This window comes from Sparus aurata, chromosome 6 (assembly GCF_900880675.1).
Source record: "Sparus aurata chromosome 6, fSpaAur1.1, whole genome shotgun sequence".
NCBI lineage: Eukaryota > Metazoa > Chordata > Actinopteri > Spariformes > Sparidae > Sparus > Sparus aurata.
Genome location: NC_044192.1, coordinates 54,188 through 77,350, shown reverse-complemented (window position 1 = coordinate 77,350; position 23,163 = coordinate 54,188). Strand labels below are relative to the sequence as shown.

Below are 23,163 nucleotides of genomic sequence, written 5' to 3'. Positions count from 1 at the left end.
ACCTCTTGTAGGTTTAGCAGAGTACAACTGTTCTCCTCCAGGAAAGAACCAGTACAGTTACCAAACCTGGGATGAACAACTAAAGGAAGAAAAGGATCATCAGCATTAGGCACAGCCACACCGTGACAGTAGTTCTCTAACAGGACACATTCATGTCCAGTCAGACAGTGTTTCCAGTGTCCAAGGATGATGATCCTCACTGATCTTATTCCCAGGCTTGCTGCTAGTGCAGCTGCATTGTTCAAATCAGAACCAGCAATGTCCACCACAGATCCGAGAGTTAAAATCCCTGCTCTGTATAACAATTCAGTCACTGCTGATCCTGCCCAGCAGGGGGCGTCCAACCGTCCTCCGTGCACCACTGACTCACTCACCAACCAGTAAAGGGAGTCACTGTGCTCTGATCTCTCCTTCATCAGTGTTTTCCACACTGTGAAGACACCATGGAAGAAAGGTGGTAGAGTCTGAAGTTTCAAAGTTTGTACATCCATTAAAAGTCCTGCAGTCCCAGACCACCAAACTGTTGTAGGAAGTTGTGTGCAAGTGGTCTCCATACCAAGTCTTTCGGGCCAAACAGTAGTCTCTGGATAAAATGGAGGCGGAAAGTAGCACCTCTACTTGGTAGATGTATGAGTCCCAGTCTGTGCCATAAAGAAGAGGACACCAGATTGTTGATCACTAGTGTGTGTCCTCTATATGACATGCTTGGAAGAAGCCACCTCTATTTTTTAAGCTTGCCATTTATTTTCTTTAAAGAATTCTCCCTGTTTTTTTCTGACATGGATCCCTCACCCAAAAACACCCCCAAGTACTTCAGCCCCACCTTCTTCCATGTGAGCCCTCTTGTAGAGTCAAGGTGTTTAAAGTCTTTTTACCAATAAGCACAGCTTCACACTTTTTCCAGTTAATGGTGGCAGATAATATTTTGTAAAAAGCCCCTACATTTTCTTCTAAAATTTGAATATCACTCTGTTTATTGAGGATAATCACCACATCATTGCAGCAGTGTTACTGCTAGTTAATACAACACTAAACACTACACAAAGCTCTTAACACATCACTCAGCAACAATCTAAACACAACACTATACACTACAGAACAACAAATGTTATTCTGAGCTGAGGATGAATCACCGACTGTACAACATGATAAAGATGCATTTATGTAGCGCTTTTTCCAGTACTCAAAGCACTTTACAGTACTTGCCACATTCGCACACACACATTCATACACTGATGGCGGAGGCTGCCATGCAAGGTGCCAACTGCACATCAGGGGCAATTTGGTTCAGTATCGTGCTCAAGGACACTTCGACATGCAGCTCAGTCCAGTCTGGGGGAGCCGGGATTCAACCCAGCAACGTTCCAATCACTAGACGACCTGCTCTACCCGCTGAGCTACAGCCACCCTGAAGATAATATCTAACATGATTATGATGTTTGAACTTTGATATCTTTGATAATAAGCTAATCAATGAGTGACAGGCAGCTGCTTTGGGCTCAGTGACAGGGGAGGAGTCAGAGAAGAATCTGGGAGAAGCAGGTGAGTCCGTTACCGTGGCCAGAATTTAAGTTCCGTCTCTTTCTGAAATGGAAAACCCAGTTTCCTTTATTTCAGACTCAACAAACTCAGTTTGCACAAATGCTGCTTCCTGAAACTCTCTGAGCCCAGTGCAAAACAACACTACACACAACACTAAACACTACACACAACACTAAACACAACACTAAACATTACACACAACACTAAACACTACACACAACACTAAACAACAACCTAAACACCACACTAAACACAACACTTGTTTGTGCCGCAGTTCTTTCACAAGTTGATGTCAAAGATTTCAGACATGAAAGAGATGAGAGAGTTTTAAAACCTGGGGAACTGTGACAATTAGCTAGAGGTGGCAAAAGCACACACATTCTGTACTCAAGTAGAAGTATAGATACTTGTGTCAAAAATTACTCAAGCAAAAGTAGAAGTAGGCTCTGAAATGTACTTAAGTAAAAATGAATTTTTACTGTCAACGAAGCACAATACCTCTTTTGATACCTTGACAAAACGATAATGACAACGACAAACGTTTTCGTCACACAAAATAGGATAATTTTCCTCTTATTAACAACCTGCACAGTGCTGGTACAGAGGGAAATAAATCACTGGACACAGTCGGTTTGCTGCAAGTTAAATAAGCAAATGATAACTGAAAATACACCTTACCTATATGTGTTGTTTCAGATTAGACATAGAATTATTGAACGCCAGAAGCTCGTGGTTTTTAGGTTGGCACACGACACAACACATTCGCCATGAATCATTTGGAGCCGACAACATCAAACAGTTCTATTAGATAAGGCCATGGATGGGGAATATCTTGCTTCTCCGAATCTGATATGTTGTCATTCCCTGGTTCACTTTTCTCCTCCATGTCGCTGCTGCAAGTTTTCTCTCTAACATAACCTGTAACTCACGGCGCCTTCTCTCCGTGGTTGACTTTCGTTCTCTAGGTAGTTACGACTTACACGACATGTCGTCATCAGTGGAGGTTGATAAAGTAACAAGCCTGTATTCACAATGTATGGAGAAGAAAATACAAAAAAATGTTTTGAAATGTAGGGAGTAAAAGTAAAAAGTAGTCAGAAAAATAAATACTCAAGTAAAGTACAGACACCTGAAAAATCTACTAAGTACAGTAACAAGTAAAATCAGTTACAGTAACAGTAAAATCTCTAAGTACAGTAACAAAGTATTTTTACTTTGTTTCTTCCAACCTTTGCAATCAGCGCCACCTACTGGATTAGTTGATGCACTTTCCATTGTTTACCAGGCTTTGTTAGTGCAAGGAGGCCACATTTAGTCATTGGTCGACACGTATGCCGCTCTATTGTCCGAACTATGTGGTGAGAGTCCAAACACAGGTGACCAATGTCCCAGCCTCAGGTGGCCATAGAGGACCTTACGTGGGATGTGCTCCTCTTGGCATCCTGATAAGGTGGCCAAGCCCTCTTAAATGGTGGTGTAATATTGTGGCCTCCAGGCTCCTGGTGCTGGGTTCTTGGGATGTCATTATTTATATTTATATATATCTTGTATAATGAGAAGTAACCCTCAAATCTAATTTCTGATCTAAATTAAAAGCCTACATTTGCCTGAGGTGTGGTGGTTGTAATACAGCCATGTCTCACAAAATAGATATAGATTACTTTATTAATCCCAGAGGGGAAATTAGGACATCATAGCAGCGGGAACATTCAAGTACAAATACAATCAAAATACAAGGACAAATATAGAAACAATAAAGTACTGTATACATTATAAAAGAACAATAAATGCTTAAGAAATTATAAAATAAAATAAAATACTGAGGTACATAAAATAAAATACTGAGGTATCGATAAAAAAGGTAAGTGGAACATATGGTGTGAGAGGATAAGGTTCAGTATTTACAGTGATAATAATTGAAAGCTCATTATTAGTGTTTTGTGGAGTGCGCATTATGAAGTCTGATGGCGCCAGGAAGGAACGATTTGAGAAACAGGTTGAACTTTGATTGTTCTTCATTACCCTCAGATGTTTCTCCCCCTTTCCTCTGGAAGGGTTAGTCCCTGGTGTTGTTGTTCTCCAGTTTGTACTCCAGTTTTCTCCTGTAGTTATCGCTACGCACCCTGATGCTTCTCTCTGAACACGTTTGAGCACTGCTCGATCCCCTGACCTAAAGACCCTCATCTTCTAACCCAGGGTTTGTTGTTGGGATAACATTGGACCTCTGCAGTGGGGATGGAGTTGTCCAAGCAGTGACCAATGTATTCTGAAATGCAGTCAGTACGGCCATCAATGTCCTCGCTATGTGGTTTGTACAGGACATTCCAGTCAGTGGCTTCCAGGGCACTCACTGTCACTGGTTGCTGCTGTACCACAGGCTTTTATGATGGAGAGAGTAGGACGAAGTTGTGATCTCACCCGCCTAGTGGGGGAGGGCAGTGTTGTTAAGTGTATGCATCTTTTGCATAAAGCAAATCTATCAGATAGACAGTTAACTTTGAGTTGAGGATGCTTGTTGGTGAACACCTGCCCTCTGGGGCGTCCAAGGGAGTGAGAGGCCTGTCTGTCCTGACAGGAAGTAGTATCGTATTGTGGTGGAGTGACTCTGAAGAATTAATAAGTTACTTAGTGTGTATCAAAGTCCAGACTGCAGCTGTGTGTGTGTCAGTCAGTGTGGATCATCATGGAGGAAGAGAAGAAGAAGATTCTGTGTGTGGGTTTAGTTTGTGTGGACATCATCAGTGTGGTGGATAAATACCCAGAAGAAGACACCGACAGCAGGTAAGCGCACAGGCTGATGCTAACATTAGTATTGATTATCTTACACTAATTTATGACATTTCTATCAGACAGACCTGATCGGCTGCTGATTCTCCTCAAACATTTTAATTTGTATTGATTATCTGAGAGCATAAACACAGTTTACTGACTGTTAAGTGTTGACTGACTGTTTACTGGGATGGCTGTGGCTCAGTAGGTAGGGCGGGTCGTCTAGTGATCGGAAGGTCACTGGTTCGAATTCCAGGCTGCCCCCAGCTGCATGTCGAAGTGTCCTTGAGCAAGATACTGAACCCCAAATTGCTCCTGATGAGCAGTTGGCACCTTGCATGGCAGACTCCGCCATCGGTGTATGAATGTGTGTGAGAATGTGGTATGTATTGTAATACAAATCTATTAGATAATACATTATAATACCTTGTAATAAATTGTAATACCAGTCTACTGATCGATTTGAGCGGTCAGAAGACTGGTGAAGTGCTATAAAAATGCAAGACCATTTACCATTTACTGACTGGTTACTTAATGTTAAGCGTTTACTGACGCTCCAGTCTGGAGTTTTTAGAAAAAAGAGGACACCAGATAACCAAGATGTCACATTCATAATAACAACAACATAAGCCCTGATTGTTCTCTCTCTGATCAATACAACTAAATTACATGACGAGTGCCTCATGCAGATCACTGTAGATATCCAGAGTAACAAACACTATTCCTCACATTGCTGTAGACAGAGTTACCAGGTAATCACTCAGGTAATAATCATCACCATTCTGCCTTTCTTAATCATGAGTAACGTTATTTCTCTAAATCAGTTCAACCAGCTACGAATGATTGACACTTGTCAGAATGCCCCTTGGCTCTGATTGGTTGTGTTGAGCCGGGAGTGGTAGATTCTTGCAAATCAAATAACAGCCACTGGGTGGAGCCACGGACAGCTAAACTGTATCTGATTCTACTGTCAGATCATAATGCCAATTTTAGCAAATATGACAAAAAAAATTGTTACAGACCACAACTTTAAGTGTTTACTGACTGTTAATTGACTGTTTTCTGCTGCAGATCACAGAGTGCTTCTCTGATTAATAATCAGAGTAGGAGATTGTTTACTGACTGTTTTCTGTTACCGGACAGTTTAGAGTAGAATAGAATAGAATAGAATAGCATAGAGTAGATGTTCATTGTCATTGTTTCAGAAACAATGAAACACAGTTAGCAGCTCTTAGTTTTGACAAAATAGACATCAATATATACAAATATTAAAAAAAGATAAAAATCCTAACATACACTACCGTTCAAAAGTTTGGGGTCACCCAGACAATTTCCATGAAAACTCACACTTTTATTCATCAAATGAGTTGCAAAATGAATAGAACATTTAGTCAAGACATTGACATGGTTTGTGATTTTTATTTGAAATAATAATTTTTTCCTTCAAACTTTGCTTTCGTCAAAGAATTCTCCATGTGCAGCAATTACAGCCTTGCAGACTTTTGGCATTCTAGCTTTCAATTTGTTAAGGTAATCTGAAGAAATTTCACACCATGCTTCCTGAAGCACCTCCCATAAATTGGATTGGCTTGATGGGCACTTCTTACGTACCATATGGTCAAGCTGCTCCCACAACAGCTCAATAGGGTTGAGATCTTGTGACTAGTGCTGGCCACTCAATAACAGACAGAATACGAGCTGACTGCTTCTTCCCTAAATAGTTCTTGCATAGATTGGAGGTGTGCTTTGGGTCATTGTCCTGTTGTTGGAGGAAACTGGCTCCAATCAAGCACTGTCCACAGGGTATGGCATAGCGTTGCAAAATGGAGTGATAGCCTTTCTTATTCAAAATTCCTTTTACCTTGTACAAATCTCCCATTTTACAAGCACCAACACAGCCCCAGACCATCACATTACCTCAGCCATGCTTGACAGATGGCGTCAGGCACTCCTTCAGCGTCTCACAAATATTCTTCTGTGTGATCCAAACAAGTTGCCTCTTTACTGTGGATGTTGAGACTGGCGTTCTGCGGGAACCGTTTAATGAAGCTGCCAGTTGAGGACCTGTGAGGCGTCTATTTCTTAAACTAGTGACTCTAATGTACTTGTCCTCTTGCTTAGTTGTTTACTGAGTGTTTTCTGCATACTGACTCTCTACTGACTGTTAACTGACAGTTAACTGACTGTTTTATGTAAACTGACAGTTTACAGACTGACAACTGATTGTTTTCTGTTTACTGACTTTTTATTGACAGGAAACTTTTAGTTATGAAGGTGAATCTATGATGTGTGATATTTGGATGTGAGCCCACAGATCCCACTGATTGATCATGAAGCTAGATATGTTAGTAAAGACCAACCTTCCCATCATGCACCTCTGCAGATGAATGGAGGTTGATATTGATCCTCATTATTGGGCAGAAACGTCTGGACCAGATCAGAATTAGACATCTCAGTGGTGCTGGGCTCAGCCCTACAGATGCTACCTCACACTGACTGGATCCAGCTTAGATGCTTCAGAGATCTGATCAGGATCCTCCTGGACCTTCTGTGGGGGTTAGACCAGATCTCACTGGAGACATTAAACATCTCATCTGGCCTGGTCAGGGTTTGATCCTCTAGGATGAGCTGAGCTGGAAGATGCTGCAGGAGAGAACGACAACTAGAATATTTCACAGCTGCAACCTGGCCTGAAGAGGATGGATGATGAATAAATATTATATTGATCGATGACGCAGTGATGACATCACTCTCTGTGCCTGCAGATGTTTGTCGCAGCGTTGGCAGAGAGGAGGAAATGCATCAAACATGTGCACAGTGCTGTCGCTGCTCGGAGCATCCCCTGCCTTCATGGGCTCACTGTCTGCTGGACATATGGCCGAGTAAGTGACGATCATTCCCAGCCTGTTTGTCCCAATATAACAAGTCCATCTAGCCTGTTTGTCCCAATATAATGAGTCCACCCAGCCTGTTTGTCCCTATATTACAACTCCACCCAGCCTGTTTGTCCTTATATAACAAGTTCACCCAGCCTGTTTGTCCCTATATAATGAGTCCACCCAGCCTGTTTGTCCCTATATAAGATGTTCACCCAGCCTGTTTGTCCCTATATAACAAGTTCACCCAGCCTGTTTGTCCCTATATAAGAAGTCCACCCAGCCTGTTTGTCCCTATATAACAAGTTCACCCAGCCTGTTTGTCCCTATATTACAAGTCCACCCAGCCTGTTTGTCCCTATATAAGAAGTCCACCCAGCCTGTTTGTCCCTATATAACAAGTTCACCCAGCCTGTTTGTCCCTATATAACGAGTCCACCCAGCCTGTTTGTCCCTATATAAGAAGTCCACCCAGCCTGTTTGTCCCTATATAAGAAGTCCACCCAGCCTGTTTGTCCCAATATAACGAGTTCACCCAGCCTGTTTGTCCCTATATAACAAGTTCACCCAGCCTGTTTGTCCCTCTATAACAAGTCCACCTAGCCTGTTTGTCCCTATATAACGAGTCAACCCAGCCTGTTTGTCCCTATATAACGAGTCCACCCAGCCTGTTTGTCCCTATATAAGAAGTCCACCCAGCCTGTTTGTCCAGATATAATGAGTCCACCCAGCCTGTTTGTCCCTATATAAGAAGTCCACCCAGCCTGTTTGTCCCTCTATAACAAGTCCACCTAGCCTGTTTGTCCCTATATAACGAGTCAACCCAGCCTGTTTGTCCCTATATAACGAGTCCACCCAGCCTGTTTGTCCCTATATAATGAGTCCACCCAGCCTGTTTGTCCCTATATAAGAAGTCCACCCAGCCTGTTTGTCCCAATATAATGAGTTCACCCAGCCTATTTGTCCCGATATAATGAGTTCACCCAGCCTGTTTGTCCCTATATAATGAGTAGAGCTGGTAAATATGGTTTCTTTTAAGGATTCAAATCATTATGAGTCACTCACTAAATTGAACCGGGTTGTGCGAGTCACTTGAGTCAGCATTGCCTAATCACCATGGAAACTCCTAGCTCATTGTCTCTTAACTACTAACTAGTAAAAAAAACACAATGCAATAAAACATTATATACATGATTGGAAAAACGAAAGAGATACTAAAATAAAATAAGATAAAACAGTAGCTGTGTGCTACGAGCTACTAGCTAAGAGCTTGCTACCAGCTACTAGCCATGAGATTGCTACGAGCTACAGGCTACAAGCTACTGGCTACGAGCTTGCTATGAATGTTTGCCGCATTGGCTTGCGGGCTAGCTTGCGAGCCTCGATGCCAGAAACACAGCCGATTCATAGTTTACGAGCCTCGGTGCCAGAAACACAGCCGACTCGTAGCTTGCGAGCCATGGTGCCGGAAACACAGCCGACTCGTAGCTTGTGAACCTCAATGCCGGAAACACAGCAGACTCATAGCTTGCAAACCTCGGTACCGGAAACACAGCAGACTCGTAGCTTGCGAGCCTCGATGCCAGAAACACAGCAGACTTGTAGCTTGCGAGTCGCAATGCCGGAAACGCCCGCAAGCCACAATGCCGCAGTCTTGTAAGCTACTGCTACGAGGAGTCAGCTGTGTTTCCGGCATCGAGGCTTGCAAGCTAGCCTGCAAGCCAATGAGGGAAACACTTGTAGCTAGTAGCTCGTAGCAAGCTCGTAGCAAGACTGGGGCTAGTGGGCTACATGCTTGCTATGTATATGGCTCTGCGCAACGCTATTTATCATTTTAGATTTGATTATAGTAGGACTCAAGTGATTCGAGTTAATGATACTAGAGAGTCGCGACTCACAGGTTATTTTAATGACCCGGGTTAAAGATCCGGATAAGTCAAGATTCATACACCTCTAATAATGAGTCAACCCAGCCTGTTTGTCCCACTATAACTATGGGAAGTTCAGAGAGAGAGGCGAGTTGACCCCAAGACCAACAGAGAGATTCATTGATACTGTAGCGAATCACAATGTCCAAAAGATTGAAACCATCCGGCACCCAGGGAAGGAAAAGAAGAAAAGAAAAAGAAGAACAATGTGAAGAAGATGTACAGTAACGTCAATGTGACAAAGTGAATAAATAGTAAAAGAATTAATAGTTTAATGCATCATAGTTACCATTGTTGGAGTGTTAACTTGCTGGCTTACTTTTGACGATAGTATCATTGTTTAATAATTAGTAAATAGCTTGAGTCGATGTAAGTTAATGTTACTCCAACTCAGGGGCGGTTCTGAGGGGGGGGGGCCCAACAGGGGCCAGTGCCCCTGTAACTCTGAGTCTGGACCCCCCTGTGGCCCCCCTGACAGGGAGTCTACATTAATAATTCAATGAAAGATTTCTTGCAATGATTTTGTTCTGAAGGGAAAGGCAGAAATAAAGTCTCAGCAGTTTACTACCCAATCAAAATTGCTGAAATTGTAAACACTGCTTTGTCTGAGTGAGGGATTTATCCTTTTTTCCTGGTTGTATGTGCCCCCGAACAAAAAAGCCGGCCCCAACCTGGCCCCCCTATTAAAACTGGTCTAGAACCGCCACTGCTCCAACTTAAATTCATCAGGGATGTTTGGAAAGTTAACATCAGGCCTGTTCAGGTGTTATTTTAACCTGTTGGCTGTGTTTTCCTGCTTGTATGTCAGTTAAAATGCTATTAGTTTTCCATCCCCTTTATAAGTAATAGGGTCGTTGTAGGCCTTTGGTTTATTGTGTCACAGTTGATGTTTGTTAGAATTTACATCAGTGTTAAAGTGCAGTAGTAATACCCAAGTGTATTATTGTTAATACTCCATAACGTAGCTTTCCCATATCATTCATAGGATATATATATATATATAAATATAAATATCCATCCATCCATCCATTTTCATCCGCTTATCCGGTGCCGGGTCGCGGGGGCAGCTGCCTGAGCAGGGACACCCAGACCTCCCTCTCCCCGGATACTGCCTCCAGCTCTTCCGGGAGGACCCCAAGGCGTTCCCAGGCCAGCTGGGCGACATAGTCACACCAGCGTGTCCTGGGTCTTCCTCGGGGTCTCCTCCCGGAGGGACATGCCAGGAACACCTCCCGAGGGAGGCGTCCCGGGGGCATCCGAAACAGATGCCCGAGCCACCTCAGCTGGCTCCTCTCGATGTGGAGGAGCAGCGGCTCTACTCTGAGCTCCTCCCGGGTGACAGAGCTCTTCACCCTATCTCTAAGGGAGCGCCCTGCCACCCTGCGGAGGAAACTCATTTCGGCCGCTTGTATCCGGGATCTTATTCTTTCGGTCATGACCCAAAGTTCATGGCCATAGGTGAGGGTCGGAACGTAGATTGACTGGTAAATCGAGAGCTTCGCCTTTCGGCTCAGCTCTCTCTTCACCACGACGGACCGATACAAAGACCGCATTACTGCGGCCGCTGCACCGATCCGTCTGTCAATCTCACGCTCCATCCTTCCCTCACTCGTGAACAAGACCCCAAGATACTTAAACTCCTCCACTTGAGGCAGGAACTCTCCTCCCACCTGGAGGGAGCAGGCCACCTTTTTCCGGTCGAGAACCATGGCCTCGGATTTGGAGGTGCTGATTCTCATCCCAGCCGCTTCGCACTCGGCTGCAAACCGCCCCAGGACATGCTGGAGGTCCCGGCTCGAAGGAGCCAACAAGACCACATCATCCGCGAAAAGCAGAGATGAGATCCATTGGCTCCCGAACCAGATCCCCTCCGGCCCGTGGCTGCGCCTAGAAATTCTGTCCATAAAAGTAATGAACAGAACCGGTGACAAAGGGCAGCCCTGCCGGAGTCCAACATGTACTGGGAACAGGTCTGACTTACTGCCGGCAATGCGAACCAAGCTCCTGCTCCGGCAGTACAGGGACCGTACGGCCCTTAACAGAGGGCCCCCGACCCCGTACTCCCGGAGCACCCCCCACAGTATGCCACGAGGGACACGGTCGAATGCCTTCTCCAAGTCCACAAAACACATGTGGACTGGTTGGGCAAACTCCCATGAACCCTCGAGCACCCTGCGGAGGGTATAGAGCTGGTCCAGTGTTCCACGGCCAGGACGGAAACCGCATTGTTCCTCCTGGATCCGAGGTTCGACTATCGGCCGAATTCTCCTCTCCAGTACCCTGGAATAGACTTTCCCGGGGAGGCTGAGGAGTGTGATCCCCCGATAGTTGGAACACACCCTCCGGTCCCCCTTTTTAAATAGGGGGACCACCACCCCGGTCTGCCAGTCCAGAGGCACTGTCCCCGACTGCCACGCGATGCTGCAGAGACGTGTCAGCCAAGACAGCCCCACAACATCCAGAGACTTGAGGTACTCAGGGCGGATCTCATCCACCCCCGGTGCTTTGCCACTGAGGAGCTTACGGACTACCTCAGTGACTTCGGCTTGGGTGATGGATGGGTCAACCTCTGAGTCCCCAGCCTCTGCTTCCTCTATGGAAGGCGTGTCAGCGGGATTGAGGAGATCCTCGAAGTATTCCTTCCACCGCCCGACGATGTCCCCAGTCGAGGTCAACAGCTCCCCACCTCCACTGTAAACAGTGTTGGTGGAGGACTGCTTCCCCCTCCTGAGGCGCCGGATGGTTTGCCAGAATTTCTTCGAGGCCGACCGGTAGTCCTCCTCCATGGCCTCCCCGAACTCTTCCCAGACCCGAGTTTTTGCTTCCGAGACTGCCCGTGCTGCCGCACGCTTGGCCTGCCGGTACCCGTCAGCTGCCTCAGGAGTCCCCCGGGCCAGCCAGGCCCGGTAGGACTCCTTCTTCAGCTTGACAGCAACCCTTACTTCCGGGGTCCACCACCGGGTTCGGGGATTGCCGCCGCGACAGGCACCGGAGACCTTACGGCCACAGCTCCGGACAGCCGCGTCAACAATGGAGGTGGAGAACATGGTCCATTCGGACTCAATGTCCCCAGCCTCCCTCGGGATCTGGTCAAAGCTCTCCCGGAGGTGGGAGTTAAAGATCTCCCTGGCAGAGGGTTCTGCCAGACGTTCCCAGCAGACCCTCACGATACGTTTGGGTCTGCCAGGTCTGTCCAGCTTCCTCCCCCGCCAGCGGATCCAACTCACCACCAGGTGGTGATCAGTTGACAGCTCAGCCCCTCTCTTCACCCGAGTGTCCAAGACATACGGCCGGAGGTCAGATGACACGACCACAAAGTCGATCATTGATCTCCGGCCTAGGGTGTCCTGGTGCCACGTGCACATATGGACACCCTTATGCTTGAACATGGTGTTTGTTATGGACAAACTGTGACTAGCACAGAAGTCCAGTAACAAAGCACCACTCGGGTTCAGATCGGGGAGGCCGTTCCTCCCAATCACTCCCCTCCAGGTAACACTGTCATCGCCCACGTGGGCGTTGAAGTCCCCCAGGAGAACGACGGAGTCCCCGGTTGGAGCACTCTCCAGTACCCCTCCCAGGGACTCCAAGAAGGCCGGGTACTCTGCACCGCTGTTCGGCCCATAAGCCGAGACAACGGTGAGAGCCCTATCCCCGACCCGAAGGCGCAGGGAAACGACCCTCTCGTTCACCGGGGAGAACTCCAACACATGGCGGCTGAGCTGGGGGGCTATAAGCAAGCCCACACCAGCTCGCCGCCTCTCGCCACGGGCAACTCCAGAGTAGAAGAGAGTCCAGCCTCTCTCAAGGAGTTGGGTTCCAGAGCCCAGGCTGTGCGTGGAGGTGAGCCCGACTATTTCTAGCCGGTACCGCTCAACCTCCCGCACCAGCTCAGGCTCTTTCCCCCCCAGTGAGGTGACATTCCATGTCCCCATGGCTAGAGTCACCATCCGGGGATTGGGCCGCCGGGGCCCCCGCCCACGACCGCCACCCATATCCCTCTGCACCGGCCCCGTCTGAACCCTCCCGCGAGTGGTGAGCCCACGGGAGGGCATATAAATATATATAAATATATTAATTTCACTGCGCTTTACTACTTTTTGCACTCTGGTTAGACTGGTTACATTATTTTGTACAATACCATATTTATATTGTATTTTTAATTCAGTCACTTGTTTTCATGTTCACTGTTTTCATTTTGTATGTGTAGCGGATGTGGGTAGGACATGAAAGGAGACGACCCAAGGACTTGTTTTCCAGCATTTATTTACTGCAGAAGACAATAATGCACATTATTTGCCTTCTGTTCCTTTTTCTGCACCTCTGTTCCCTCAGCAAAGCAAGGCGGCACTTTGTAGCCTCAAAAAACATATAAATACATTAATTTATAATTACAGTATGTACTCTTCCCAGTGTGCCCATTACTACCCAAGAGCTATTTAAATTGACAGGAAAACATTTAACCTTAAATAACACACAATATCTCAAAAGGGAGCACAGTGACCTCTGTTGGACAAATTAAAACAGTGCTTGGATGAGAGCAACTAAACCAAAACAAAGAAAATTATCACATGTAGCAAAGAAAAACACATACCTGCAGAAGACAATAATTGCCTTCTGTTCCTTTTTATGCACCTCTGTTCCTAAACAGACAAAATACCAGAGTTTACACTAATTAATGAATGCTACAGTGTCCGAAGCGTTACTTTGTTTATAAGACACAGGGCGGCCTGCTGCGTTACAGAGGCGCCCAGAAAGTAGAAAACATCTACAGAACTTATATTAACAGTCAAAACAGCACAAAACAGCTGGGTAATGCAGCTGTGTTAACGGTAGACATGATGCATTAAATTTACAATGTATATGGTTCAATTTCTTAAGAAAACAATAAAATAGCGCAGAGCATTTTCCACACAACTTACCCTCAGCAATGCAAGACGGCAGTGTGAGGGTCAGTCGGGGCTACGGAAGCTCAGAAGGTGTAGAAAAGGTGACCTTTGGCAAAGTAGTTTCCGCAGAAAACAATAAAAATAACGGTAAATTAAAAATAACTCATTACCATAAAATTTGCACATACTCAACAATCATTAAATGATAAATAAAATTGACAAACAGAAATTGGAAATAAGAATTGATAAAGTGCATTTTTAACTCTGTTACATATGTAAATAGAATATTCTTTAATATGTGCAGTGCCTTTTTTATATTGTATTTTTAATTTATCACTTGTTTCCTTCTTCATTTTTTATTTTTGAGAAATCAAGAAATGAAATCTTGAATACATACATGCACTTTGTGTGTCGGTTAGGGTCAGGGTTAGAAAATTGATTGCGAAATGGACTGCGATGCAAGGGGGTGCCAGCTAAAATCTTGCCTAGGGCACCAAATTGGTCACTGTCTCTAACTGTCTCTATTTCAGGAACTTCTGTTCCACCAATGACAGCACAGTTTTCTGGTTATCTGTCGTTTTTTTTTTTTAAGACAGAGTTTATATGAAGCAGTTTCCTGTCTCTCTTTCTCTCTCAGTTTCATCATGGCTGACTTCTCTCGTCGAGCGATCGATGTCTCTGCAGTGGTTTGGCAGGTCAAAGGTCAAACTCCCTGTGCATGTTGTTTGGTTTGTCCTTCCAGTGGATCCAGAACCGTCATTCTCTCTGACACGTAAGACGAGCCAACGGACGTCATGGGCCGTCCACTAAATACCTCTTTATCAATAACACCCCGGTGTCATCACACCTGTAAATCAATCAATCAGCACATATTTACATTCAACGGACTGCAGAGTACTGTTCACCTGCAGGTTTATATAGACAGTAGTGAGGTCTGTCAGTGTGTAGGTCTGTTATATGACGTGACTGATGTCAGGTGTTTAAATAATACATCTATGTATGTATGTTCTATGTAGTAAAGTGCACCAAGTGAGCCGTTTGAACAGCTTCAGTTTATATTCACCGTGGCATTAAGTTGATCTTCTGCAGTAAGCAACACAATGCTACAAAGCTACGATGCATGAGGACGAGTGAGGACCCATCAGAGCTGTTTAAACCAAAGGATAAAGGCCAAAGATAAAAACAATCACTTTCTCTAATTATTTTCATCATATCAACTCTCAATGTCCAGCTGCCATTTTATATTTTTTATCACACGTGACACTGCAACGGTGAGTTTCTGCTTATCGATTTAAGTTGTACTTTCTTGAAGTCAAGTCAGTTTATTTATAAGCCCCAAATCACAGTGACAGGCTGTGATGGGTGGATGGATAAAAATCCCTGTCACGTTTTTGGCTGCACCTAAAAGCAGACAAAGAACTGGTGAAAGTAGTTTGGAGTAGTGCACTGACTCCTTCAGTTCTCACGCAGCTGAGTCTCCAGAGCAGGTCAGACAAAATCTCACAGCCCATGATGTGATGCACTCAACAGGCCGGAGATGAAAAGAGCAGCTCTGTTTGGGTCTGACTTGTTTCGAACAAGCCTGGTGTGAAGAGAGGAACTCACAAGAGTAACAGATGAAGAGATGATTGGATGTGATTTATGACGGGCTGAAGATGAGGAGTGTAGGGTTAGGGTTTTAACGATTTAATTCATAAAATTTTGTTGAAGTTTTTGTGTACAAAAGAAACACCTCCTCCCTCTGAGAAACACTCTGAACCTGGCATGTTCAACCTCGACAAAACACAGGAAAACATTTATTTCAGCACAGATTCTGGTATGTCACCACATTGGTGTTTTATATAGACTGGTTTATGCACATCAGCTGATTGGGTTCTATCCAGCACTGCACAGTGCTGTGGAGGTCTGGCAATGCGAAACTTCTAATTGGTTAACATCTCTGACTCAACCTCCAAGAAGGGTTAGGGTAGTGTAAACCCCCTAACCCTATCCAGATGTTCATCCTCTGGACTTCAGTCATATGTCCTGTGATGTGTTCACTGTCATCACGTCAAGGCTAAAAGAAACTGCTGACAAACAGATTCAGCAGTACAATAATAAAACACAGTTGGAGGCTTATCATTCTCATATTTCTGTATCGTGATGTCGTTGAGTATCTCTGGTCAACATGATTCAAGTGAAGTTTTATTAAAATAATTGTTTTGCACATTCACAATTGGTTCTTTTTTTATGTCAGCAGTTGTGAAAACTTTATCACAACTGTGTTACAATGAATTGTGGGTAATTAGATAAGTTAAGTCCGATGAAGTCAGCACCCAAAGCCAACTCTCTGGAAGTCAGTCGAAGACTGAATAAATTTTGGGTTTGGAGCCCTCAGAAGACTTTCTGGATGTTTGGATCAAGCCTCGGTTTATGGGTCTTGGATCATTCTTCTCAGCCAGTGGAAAATCTTATCCTGATGTGATGTCATTAGGACAATTAAACCAGTTGGCAGGCCTCTTTCCTCAGCCCAGTATTAAACTTGCTGTTACTGGATGTTATGATGAAAGGGGTTTGTGTTGTATTTTTCTACCAATAAACCTGGACTGTATTTTATTCAAAATAATGAACAGAAGGGTAAAAATGTTTCTGTCGAGAATCAACCAAGAGATAAAGCTTCTGGTTTAATTATCAGTGGCTGCTGCCCAAAGGTTGCGATTGTAAACAATGCCAAGATAAGATTAACTTTGAACCTGAGTGACGGAGTGATGAAGTGATGAAGGACGGAGGATGGAGGTGGTTCTGGATTCCCTGCGTTGATTCATTGGCAACATAAACTCTGACCCCACTTCCTGTCTGTCAGGAAACTTCCTGACGTCACAGAGGAGGATTTCTCCAAAGTCGACCTCCGTCAGTTCAAGTGGATCCACTGGGAGGTAAACAACGCTCCAAATTCAAAGAACTGAAACAACCAGACTAACCTCGAGTAGTCCACCTAACCAGACTAATTTTAACAACCAGCCAGACCAACCAACCCAACCAGACTAAGCAGACTTACCCTTCTGCTTCCATCCAAACAACCTGCAAACATTCTTTGTTTCATAACAGTATCAAATATGTGAACATTATAAAAGTAAAATTACTTTACTAAAACAGAACAGGCCACTTCACTACTCTACAGTACATACGAAGTATTGTCTGGTGTTTGATATGTTGTACTGTCATGGTATATTTTAATTGTGCAGGGCAGAAATGCTGAGGAACAGGTGAAGATGATCCAGCAGGTAATGGTGTATAACAACACGGTGCCACAGCAACAGAGAATTACAGTGTCTGTGGAGATAGAGAAGACCAGAGAGCCGCTCTATCAGCTGTTTCCTCATGGTGACGTGGTACGTCTGGCTAAACTGTATAATGTATATGTATATGTCATTTACATCTATACTGATTTCAGGAGGAACAGTGCGGTTTTCGTCCTGGCCATGGAACACTGGACCAGCTCTAAACCCTCGGCAGGGTGCTCGAGGGTTCATGGGAGTTTGCCCAACCAGTCCACATGTGCTTTGTGTGCTTCGTGTCCCTTGTGGCATTCTGTGGGACGTGCTTCAGCAGTATGGGGTCAGAGGCCCTCTGCTAAGGGCTGTACAACCGGAGCAGGAGCCTAGTTCGCATTGCCGGCAGTAAGTCAGACCTGTTCCCGGTGCATGTTGGACTCCGGCAGGGCTGCCCCTTGTCACCGGTTCTGTTCATTATTTTTATGGACAGAATTTCTAGGCGCAGCCAGGGGCCGGAGGGGGTCTGGTTCGGGAGCCACTGGATCTCATCTCTGCTTGTCGCAGATGATGTTGTCTTGTTGGCTTCTTCGGGCCAGGACCTCCAGCATGTCCTGGGGCAGTTTGCAGCCGAGTGTGAAACAGCTGGGATGAGAATCAGCACTTCCAAGTCCGGGGCCATGGTCCTCGACCGGAAAAAGGTGGCTTGCTCCCTCTGGGAGGAGTTCAAGCGGAGGAGTTTAAGTATCTTGGGGTCTTGTTCATGAGTGAGGGAAGGATGGAGCGCAAGATTGGCAAGCGGATCGGTGCAGCAGCAGAAGTAGTGCGGTGGTTGTATCTGTCTGCCGTGGTAAAGAAAGAACTGAGCCGAAAGGCGAAGCTCTCGATTTCCGGTCAATCTACGTTCCAACCCTCACCTACGGTCATGAACTTTGGGTCATGACTATAAGAATAAGATCCCGGATACAGGCGGCCAAAATGAGTTTCCTCCGCAGGGTGGCGGGGCACTCCCTTAGAGATAGGGTGAGGAGCTCCGTCACCTGGGAGGAGCTCGAAGTAGAGCTGCCGCTCCTCCACATCGAGAGGACCCAGCTGAGGTGTCTTGGGCATCTGTATCGGATGCCCCATGGACGCTTTCCTCGGGAGGTGTTCCTGGCATGCCCCGTCGGGAGGAGTGGGTGTCACTTGGCTGGCCTGGGAACGCCTTGGGATCCTCCCGGGAGAGCTGGAGGAAGTGTCCGGGGAGAGGGAAGTCTGGGTGTCCCTGCTCAGACAGCTGCCTCCGCGACCCGCACCCGCACAAGCGGAAGAAGATGGATGGATGGATGGATCTATACTGAACATATACACTGTCCTGTATGTGGTGCATATAATCTGTTGCCACCGGTTACGCTGGGGTTGCGATGGAGCAGGCTTATAGAGCTTCTGGGTCACGGGCTTCGGGTTCATTGAGTTACCTGCATGTGGACATTCATGTATGACCTGCTGGTTGTTCAGTTAAAGAAATGTAACACCGGGGCACCGCGTAGCTCAGTTGGTGGAGCGGGCGTCCCATGTACAGAGGCTTTGTCCTCGCTGCAGCGGCCCTGTGTTCGAGTCCCAGCCTGGGACACTTTGCTGCATGTCACTCCCCCTCTCTCTCAACCCGTTTCCTGTCATGTCTTGAGCTGTACGATCAATACAAGCCATAAAAAGGCCAAACAAAAAAAAAGAAACATAACACCAATCTCAAAGCGTCCATCTTTATTCCAATACAACACTGTGCTGTTGATGTGAATACTGTATACTGTATATATACTGTAACAGGATGAATTTCTTTTTCAGGTGTTTGTCAGTAAAGACGTTGCTCGTCACTTCGGTTTCAAGTCGGCCGAAGCTGCTCTGAGAGGACTGTACCATCGAGTGAGACAGGGGTGAGTTCAGAACTGATTTCTCTAAAAGCTGTCCGTGTGTGTTATCTGCTTAACTGACTCTCCTCTCCTCTCAGGGCTGTCCTGGTCTGTGCCTGGGCAGCAGAAGGAGCGGATGCTTTGGGTCCTGATGGTTTGATTGTTCATTCAGATGCTTTTCCTCCAAAAACTCTCGTCGACACACTTGGAGCCGGAGATACTTTTAATGCTGCTGTTATCTACACACTGTCCAACGGTGAGATATTTTACTGTCCATCTGGCCAACAGTGAGACATTATACTGTCCAAAAGTGAGACATTATACTGTCCATCTGGCCAACTGTGATACATTATACTGTCCAGCTGTCCAACAATGCAACCTTATACTGTCCAACAGTGAGACATGATACTGTCCAACAGTGAGACGTTATACTGTCCAACATTATGACGTTATATTGTCCAACAGTGAGACATTATACCGTCCAATTATCCAACAATGAAACTTTATACTGTCCGACAGTGCGAAATTATACTGTCCAACTGTAAGGTACACTACATTAGAATAACCAACATTAACCAACATTAAATAAAACTAATAGCATTTTAGTTGATGACATCCACTGGCTTCTGTACAGCAAATAAATGTTGCCAAATAACAGGTTGGTCAACACTTACTAAGTACATACACATACAATGTCATTAAGAGAAAGATTAAATAACACCAGCGTTATACTTTAACCTATTGACACCTTAATGAATAATAAGATACTTGGCCATTGTGTCCTGCAAGTATATGTTTGGGTGTTATTTGAATATTTCTTTGGTTATTTGAACAGTGTTTTGTGACTTATAGATAGCTAACCCTAACCCTTATGGACACCTGAATCCTAAAATATATCATCATTCAAACTGTGCAACACAATAAGTAATTATAGGCTAAATGTACAAATACTTGAGTTAATAGCTTACCAATGGCTAGATGTAGATGGTGGCCAAAACACTGCAGTCGTGTCCACTTGTTTAATAATCTCCATGATGTGGTCATCTGGAACATGAGCCATTTTGAAGGCATCTGCTTTAAAGATTCCAATCCTGGTCCACATAGTGTATCATGAGACTCAGGTAAGGTTTGGATGTGCGACTAGACCACATATCAATGGTCTCTCTCATCTCTCATCTCATCTCATTATCTGCCGCTTATCCGTGAGGGTCGCGGGGATGTAACCACTAAATCCCCCCTTTTTTTCAATGGGTCGCGGGGGTTACTGGAGCCAATCCCAGTTATCTCTCTGGGCGAAGGCAGGGCACACTCTGTACAAGTCGCCAGCTTATCGCAGGGCCCTTACTGATGGCAGAGATGCCAACTGTACATCAGGAGCAATTTTGGGGTTCAGTATCTTGCTCAAGGATACTTCGACATGCAGCTCAGTTCCGCCCCAGCGCAGCCGGGATTCGAACCAGCGACCTTCCGATCACTAGTCGACCTGCTCTGTGGTATACCAATGGTATATCATATCCTCCAGCTTTCTCTACACCCTGTGTAGCGCTGAGGGAGTGATGTTTGGGAAAAATACTTTCACCCAGTCAGCGTGTACTTAGCATCTGTTGCAGTCATTAGCTTCTCGAAGCCATGTTTTTCAACTGTGCTTATGTCTTTGTGTCGCTTCAATTTCTTCTCATATGAGGTAATGGCTGAAAAAGCAGTTAGTATTTCGTCATCTTTGGCAGTTTCCTCACAATCAGTTTTGCTCCCCGGGATTGCTTTTTTCTTGCATAGGCTAGACACACAGGTGGCCACTGTCATTCTGAGTTGCTGTATGTGGGAGGGGCCAGAAACATGCATCGACCACATGCATTTGTTTCTCTGCTGTGCAATTAGCTGTTGGTGTAGTGTATTCTAGGGAGAGGAAAGATCACTCAAAAAATTTATGAAAATAAATGTCACAAATTAGTTGTGGAGTATTTTATCATGAAAATGACCAAGATCGTTTTATTGCCCATCCCAAGCTTCTAATTAATACCAACACTGATTAAAGCTGCAAGCAGCAATGATCGGGTCCTCGCCGCCCATGTACGTCTGGGAGGTGGCGCTGTCGGAGGGTGCACACGTAGATGTCTGCATGTGCATGCATTTACTGGACGTTGTCTGAAATGGTGAAATTACACGGCCTGTGTCCAATATGTGGTGCTAGAGATCACCCATATATCACCCAAAATATATGTCATGTTGTAGTGTGTGATGTGGAGAAAACCTGTAAATATCATGTAAATTGGATGCTGTTCATCTACACTGTTAATGGCTGAGAGTAAGACAGCGCTTCAGTTGCCTTCTTTCAGAAATGCATTTGTGTGTGTGGCTTTTGGTTTTACTTCTGCTTTGTTTGTCTTGCATTTATTGTGTAAAGCACTTTGTGCTGTGTTATTTGTATGAAAAGTGCTATATAAATGAAGTCAGATTGATTGATATGAGGCTGACTACCTGTGTCCAGTGGGTGGCGCTATGGATATGACACAGTATTGATGCATAGACGTATTCAGGGCGACAGCCTTTACATGTGTGACCAATTTGGTGTAGATGGGAAAGTGTATGTTAAAATTAAAAGGACTTCCGGCTTTTTGGCGAAGCATCGAAATCAACTGCACTGTCACTTTCACCAGGGAAAACGGAGGGGAAAGATTTTGATAACTTTTCATATTCAGGGTCTGAGGATGATACTGACTAAATGTGAAGTCTGTGGTGTTGAATCTATAGGAGCAGTTCGTTAAAGCGAAACTCTCGCCAAAAAGCAACTGAGGCTTTATTTGGAATTGAATATGAGTCAAACCTTCGTGTAAAAGCATAATTATGACGAAAGAGGCAGATTTACCGTAGTTTCGGTTTTGGGCACGTTAATTTTGAACGGGAGAGCTAGGGGCATGACACGCTAGCATCAAAATCGCTATTTTTAGAACACTAAGAAGTCTCGACACAACATGAAACTTTGCTCGTAGCATCACCAGGGTCTCTACTCATGAACAAGAGCATTGAGAACATTGTTTGTGTACACAGAGTTTATGAAAAAGAAGGTTTGTGAACTACTCACGTTCGCTGCTGCACCTCCTGCGCGTCGCCGTCATGGCAGACAAAAAGTGTCGTTCCCTGAGTGCGAACCTGACAGGCACGCTTGAGGAGTGGTTCACCATTACTCTCCTGCCTGTCAGGTCGCACTCGGGGATCGACACTTTTTGCCTGCTACGGGCAAAGTTTCATTCCTCTCTCTGCTCTCAGATCCACCACACATGTGCTTTCTTTCATGATTTGTCCTGAATGTTTGTTTGTGTTCAACTTCAATAAATTAGTACATTTCCTGTCTGTAGGTGGAAGTTTGCAGGAAGCTCTGACCTTTGGCTGCAGAGTTGCGGGCACGAAGTGTGGTTTCCATGGCTACGACAGCATCAGTGAAAAGTTCACAGACAACTGAACAAAGAGAACTGTGTTCCGGTTTGGGGTTTTTTGTGCTGCACAACCGATAAATCATTGATGATGATTAACTGTAGTTCACTGATAATTAACTGTTAACAAGCTGTTATTAAAAGACAGCTAGATAATTAACTGTGTGTAAATTAAGTAACATCTCATAAAGATAAGTTTATTTCTGTTTTTCTGACCAATTAGAAATAAAATCTGTGAAAACACACTGTGAATCAAATATCTATTTTTTTATACAAAAAGTTTTCCTCAACCGTTTTCACTCCTTCTTTACAGAGTCGGCTCCAGTTGGGATGATAAGCTGCCGTTTCCAGTGTATTAGATAAAGAAATTACCTGCAGACCTGATCTCAGTCAAACCGAAATTAAGAATGATAATTAAACGATAGTTTCAGAATGTTTACAGTCAGCTGACACTGCTGTATTGCCAACAGGCTAACAGACCTGCATGTCCACCACATCAATGTCACGTAAAAACAGGAACAATATCTATGCAATGTCCAGTTACACTCTTACATTAAATACACTGAAACTCCTTGGTTAGGTTTAGGA

At 45.0% G+C, this 23,163-nt stretch overlaps 1 protein-coding gene across 2 annotated transcripts; it reads left to right on the top strand.

Moving 5' to 3' along the window:
* Positions 1 to 4,180: 4,180 nt before the first annotated feature.
* khk (ketohexokinase) lies at positions 4,181 to 22,820 on the top strand. Of its 2 annotated transcripts, XM_030421546.1 has the most exons (8): positions 4,181 to 4,323; positions 7,077 to 7,193; positions 14,642 to 14,776; positions 16,847 to 16,919; positions 17,229 to 17,375; positions 19,080 to 19,168; positions 19,243 to 19,400; positions 22,501 to 22,820. In XM_030421546.1, the coding sequence occupies exons 1-8, from the start codon at positions 4,226 to 4,228 to the stop codon at positions 22,602 to 22,604; spliced, it is 921 nt and encodes a 306-aa protein (XP_030277406.1). In that variant the 5' UTR covers positions 4,181 to 4,225; the 3' UTR covers positions 22,605 to 22,820. The 2 variants fall into 2 exon arrangements, with proteins under 2 accessions (XP_030277406.1, XP_030277407.1); XM_030421547.1 differs by lacking the exon at positions 7,077 to 7,193 and having other exon boundaries at positions 4,202 to 4,323.
* Positions 22,821 to 23,163: the final 343 nt, after the last annotated feature.

Excerpts from the sequence above, each read along its gene's own strand:
- khk (XM_030421546.1), top strand. The coding sequence starts at position 4,226 with ATGGAGGAAGAGAAGAAGAAGATTCTGTGTGTGGGTTTAGTTTGTGTG. Across the intron at positions 14,777-16,846 it reads ACCGTCATTCTCTCTGACAC|GAAACTTCCTGACGTCACAG; the intron begins GTAAGACGAGCC and ends CCTGTCTGTCAG. Across the intron at positions 17,376-19,079 it reads TGTTTCCTCATGGTGACGTG|GTGTTTGTCAGTAAAGACGT; the intron begins GTACGTCTGGCT and ends TTTCTTTTTCAG.